Genomic DNA, 5,746 nt, shown 5'->3' on the forward strand with positions numbered 1-5,746 from the left:
TCCCCCATTGAATTAAAATACATATAAATGTTAGAACCCGAATTAATTTAAGTGGCGGTGGTAAACTCATCTTCTACCAAATAGGTTTCTACCTGTAACATGCTCAACGAAATAGGCTTACGTTTTCCATAATGGCGATAGTCGACAAATGTCTCTGGCCGCTGATTAGCAACTATAGTCGTAATCATATTCATTTATTTTTAATACATACAAGTACGTAGCTATCAATGTGATTGTGGTATCCACTTAACTGTACATAAAGTTTATTTTCATCTAGGCCACAATTAAAATAATTGTTCGTATTTAAATTAACAACTCGTGTTCTGAAGCACTCTCATAAAACAAAGTGCTTCTAAAATTATAACATTCATTTTCATTATGTTGACGGATTGGAATGGCCAAAATGTCATAACTGCTGGAAGTCACATATTTTATGTGTTCTTTAAGAATAAAACGATCCCTGCCCAATTGCGAGCTCTGTCGACCAATCATCGCCTCCAACGACAGCCTGTGGTAATAGTAACATCTGTTGTATTATTTTTTATATTTGTAGATAAAAACATTATTAATATATATATATATATATATATATATATATATATATATATATATATATATATATATATATATATATATATATATATATATTTGCCATATCAACCTTATTTTTGATTGATCTGTTATCCTATTAATACTATAAATACGAAAATTTGTATTGATCGATGGATGGATATTTGGTAATCTTTCACGCAAAAACTACTAACTGAATTCGAATGAAATTTATACAATATATTATACTTTATATACGAATTTATTTATTTCATTATTTTATATAAATATACTGATTTACGCAAACGGAGCCGCGATATACAACTCGATGTTAATAAATCGTGTTTATTGGGATGAGACAAAATATATAACGTAATAAATTATTCTACTAAACCAAGTAATTAATTTGTGTTAGCAACATTTCAAAAACTACCCGATAGTTTTTTTTCCTTCTTATTACATCTACCTACTTGTTTCTATTTGTACTTGTCATATCATACTTTGATTTTACGGTAGAAAACAAACCTTAAACATTGAAACTGGTCAAATATTTATTGTAACAATTTGTGGAATAATATAATTGTTTTGTGATAATAGCAATATGTGTTCAAAGTTCTACTAAGTGCCGATAATCACGACTACTAGTCATATAAAATATTTATTTGTTTAACATGTACAAAGATAATTTATGTGAAAATTTTATACTAATTATATGATTTATTAATTGTCAAAATCCAAAAATTCGAGTGAATATGACGCAGTACCAATAAAATGATACTAAGATAAGAGTTATTGAAATGAAACGCTTATCAGATTATCTGATATCAGCAACATGCACTTCAATGCAATTAAGTGAATTTGATAAGATGCTATTCAGTGAAGCGGAATACTGATAATACATATATTAATTAACTGCTAAAAAAAATATTTTCGTATTTTATTTTCGTAGACATAAACGTATCCGCATCAGTTGATAACTGTTGTGTTTCTGGTAGCAACTACAGGTTCGACCCATCTAACACAGCTGAAAATTGCACATGCGCAGAGCATGGCATTCGTCTCAGACAAAACGTGACAAAACGACGCAGTGACCCAGTGAACACCGCGTATATCAATAAACATATTCTCAAATAACCAACAAAGAAGAAAAAAGGATAAATCAAATTACAAGCTTTAAGCTTCTGTTAAACAATATCGTTCAGTACGCGAATAGAAATACACGCACGCGCGGTCGTCTGTCAAAACAAACCAACGCTATTGCGATGTAAACATGAACGAGCGAAAAATCCTACTTTTTATATTCTCAGTAATCATTTACTGTTTGTACAGTGTTCATATGTGGTTCATGAGAGAAATTACAGAGGAAAATGACACCAAAATATCAGAAGTGGTCACGTCAAACAACATTTTACAAGATACTCAAGAAATAATTTTAAATAATCAATCAGAAAACAAAAAACAAGTGACAACTAAAGTCATTCCTTTATTTGTGAGAAACGCCTGCAGTGTTCTTGAAGTGTTTACAAAGAAACCAATCATAAACCTCAAAGAAAAGAAAACCACTGAAACAACGGATGGAGATAACAATGCAATAACGGTAATAGGTATTACCGTATTTCTAGTGATATTGGCTTTAAATGCTGTCTTAGATGTACTTAAAGTGAAAGAAGAAGAAAGAGCTAGGAGGAAGCTAAATCCAGATGGTGAAAGAAGGCAATCATTATCCGAATTTGCTAATAAGAAATCACTTCGAAGAGAATCTAGCAAATTCGGACTTCAGTTATTTCAGATTGCTGAATCATTTATATCACCGGACGAGGAAACAAAAAACCGTCGTCAGACTAGACCATATACCAGAGGAGAATCAACCACCTCTTATTTTAGTGAGAAAAAAATTCAACATGAAGGTTCTGCGCCTGCATCAATTAGTGAAACTTCTTGCAGTGAGCCAAAACTTGTCAAAAGGCAATCGGTGGCTAAGCTGTTTGGTATGTTACACTACAATTTTGAATGTTATAATAATTTATATTCTTGTTGTGATGTAATGCGACAAATGTATGTTTAAATATACAATAATATCTAATTTGAATGAATTCTTTCAGTGAATGTAAACGTTTATGATTTTAAAAATTTCAAGTTCTAATCTTTCTTCTCTATCGTTGTTTTATCTGTTTCGAAAACAAGGTCTGTCAGACGACTGAAAAGATTTTCAGGTAACCATATTCACACTTTTATCTAGATAGAAGTAGTCACCAAATTTGCAGTAGTATATTCAGTCAGATAATAAATAGTTTTTATTTTAATTATCATTATTGCATCTTTTTTATCATTAAACTCGTTACCTGTTTTTATTTCAACCAATTCATAGATATAAAGCTTTCGAATGCTTATTATGAGTTTATTTTACGATCTATTGAGCACATGATTATTTTCCAATTGGCTAATCAAAGCTTCATTACCAGCGCGACCAAAGCGACCATTACTTTAGAATATAGTATACATTCTATATACCTAGAATCTTGTAATCGGCTATTTGAATCACCCGAAGTATTGCAGTAGATTTAGTTTTCTTACTCGTATAATTGGCTTTTGCTGTAGTAAATTGGTTTACTCGAGGAATCCTTTCATCAAATCCAATTTATTAATGAATTCCTTAAGTACATCCTTATGTACAGTTTCATACATTTCATTTTAATATTAAAGTGTCACTGCATTTTGTTTATATTTTATAATATACTTTATATACATATTATATAAAGTATTAATTTTATATATTATTATAGGTAATATAACAAGTAGTCTAATAATGTAATCGTCAGTTTAATCATCACATTATAGTATTCACATATTCTACAAATCATCATCATCATCTCTGTCCACTGCTGAAATGAGACCTCCCCCTTATACTGTCATAAAGAATGATCCTAAGCCACCCGCATCCACTGACACCCTGCCAAATATATATATATAAGAGTAATAAATAATATTAATACTTTTATATAGTATATTGGTAATAAATATTTAAATCAACTTATTGCATAGATTTTCCATTATATACCACACCATAAGAATCCTATATTTAATAATAATAATTTACTTATTAAGTGTATCATAGAGCTTAATAATGGTATGAGTAAAGGTAAGTCTGATTGGTTATTGTCATATTTCAAGAGCAAACTAAGAAAACAATTTATAATGGAATACGCTTTAGTCTTTCTAACACTCTAATTTTTATAATAAAATATAATTGTGAACTTTAAATTGTATATACGAGTACATTATTATTCTAATCAAAACAAAGCAACATAATAACATACAAAAACAATAATTGAAGAGTTTTTAAAAAAAATATAATATTTTGTATCCGTATAAAATAATTATTTTTTTCGGGAAAAGAGTTTTATGCTTATAAAACATAGCCCAAGAGAAACAGTTTTAGGTATAAGTACCTAACCGAGTTCCAACGCCAAACTTTTTTCTAGGTGCACGACCGGTCCCCATGGTGCGACGTTCATCGTTTCCAGCATTACCACTCAACCCAGAAATACAAGCTCTGATGCTGGGGCACCGGCAGTCTTCTTTCGACAGCGATGACGAGGGCGACGGAAAGGGACGTCGAGTCAGGATCATTCGTAGATATTAAAACCAAATTTATTGATCTCACTGAGTTAATAAGATATTAGATTACTCTAATACAAGTTATAATCGCCTCAAATAATTTTTAGGTGATTACAACATATCACACTTTGAGTAAACGGCAATTAGCTCTAAGTTTACAAGTAGTTATCTTTACTTAGTATATCATTACTTCTACGGGACTATTTACAATTAAAATAAACACTAAATAAATTATATCTAGTTGGATTTTTATATTCTATTTTCTGTATTAGTAGACTAAATAAATATTTAATGTACATTTTACCATTGGTATTCAAAACATCATGTTGAACAACAATGTAAAAATTGTTTGCATAATTACAGGTTTAACCACCAAAATATTTAATATAAACAATTTTCATTATCCTTAATTAAAAAACCACAGATTCTGTGAAAATTTGGTAGTGTTAATTTACTTAAAACTACGTCACTCATTAGTACATTAAATTAATTAGCTAATATTTGTTGTAAATTGATCTTCAAAAGCTCGCATTAATTAATTAATTTCTGGGATAGGTCGTACATCCCACATTGTGGGGCTTTGTTAATGTGTACCTAATTTATTGTGTTATACTCGTATTGTAAACCTCAATAAGTCAATTTTTAAAGAGTGTTTATTATAAGGTATGTATTAATATGAAATACATTTTCTGTATTTTAGTATAGTTTGAGGAGTGCATAATCGAATTAAAGCTTTATTCTATCAAAATTCAATTCTAATAATAATTTATGTCTTTGATATTTCTGAAGAAAAAATAGATTATTTCATATTTTAAAATTATTAACTACAACATTACTTTTTCTTTTATCTTATACTTGGATTCTATAGTGAAAGGACAAATTTATATTGTGCCAGTTACAGGTGCAAGTGTCATCGAAAACTGCCTCGCATTGTTTATTTAGAATCAGTAATGACACAACAGTATTGTAGTGATTTCAAATTATTTAATACAGGTTTGTTGTCAATAACTGACCCAGTGTGAATCTAAACTACCTATATCTTAGATTTATACACATTTAAAAAGTCACAGATTACATTCCTTATTGCTTTTGGAGTATTTTTGTGTTAAATAATTTAATATTAAATACCTACCATTAAAATAGTATTGCATACCCACCATTCTAATTTATATTCTAGTCATTCTTTATTTAGTTTTTTTTTTTTTTAAGTATCTAATAATAATATTATATTACATTTTTATGTAGGTAATTTTATACCTAATCATGGTCTAGATAAAAATTAAAAGTCTGATCCAAATCTATTCTGTACTGACAATCTGTGTGATAAATTAGATATAAAATTAAATCCTTTTTATAGCACCTTTATTAGACCTCTCTGTAATATTAAAATCTGAATGTAATTGAATGATTCTTCAATAAATTGTTAAATAACATGTTTTTTATTTTTCTATTTGAACGTACAGTGTATGTATATTTTGGTAAAGAACATGAGTAAATGATAAATTTATTCTCAAATACAATATCTCGACTGTGAACTGAATAACAAAGGAAATGTTCGAGAAATACACATATGGAGTCT

At 28.9% G+C, this 5,746-nt stretch overlaps 1 protein-coding gene across 3 annotated transcripts; it reads left to right on the top strand.

The window, feature by feature from the left end:
• Nucleotides 1-1,243: 1,243 nt before the first annotated feature.
• LOC113517889 (uncharacterized) lies at nt 1,244-5,746 on the top strand. 3 transcript variants are annotated; one of them, XR_008253651.1, is made up of 3 exons: nt 1,244-2,537; nt 2,652-2,762; nt 4,032-4,152. XR_008253651.1 is itself a non-coding variant. In XM_026902632.3 (3 exons), the coding sequence occupies exons 1-2, from the start codon at nt 1,820-1,822 to the stop codon at nt 2,748-2,750; spliced, it is 735 nt and encodes a 244-aa protein (XP_026758433.2). In that variant the 5' UTR covers nt 1,260-1,819; the 3' UTR covers nt 2,751-2,762; nt 4,032-4,170. The 3 variants fall into 3 exon arrangements, 2 of the variants coding, with proteins under 2 accessions (XP_026758432.2, XP_026758433.2); XM_026902632.3 differs by having other exon boundaries at nt 1,260-2,537; nt 2,734-2,762; nt 4,032-4,170; XM_026902631.3 differs by lacking the exon at nt 2,652-2,762 and having other exon boundaries at nt 1,252-2,537; nt 4,032-5,746.

The sequence above is a fragment of the Galleria mellonella genome, unplaced genomic scaffold, assembly GCF_026898425.1.
Source record: "Galleria mellonella isolate WM207_F2 unplaced genomic scaffold, CSIRO_AGI_GalMel_v1 utg788, whole genome shotgun sequence".
NCBI classification, from domain to species: Eukaryota; Metazoa; Arthropoda; class Insecta; order Lepidoptera; family Pyralidae; genus Galleria; species Galleria mellonella.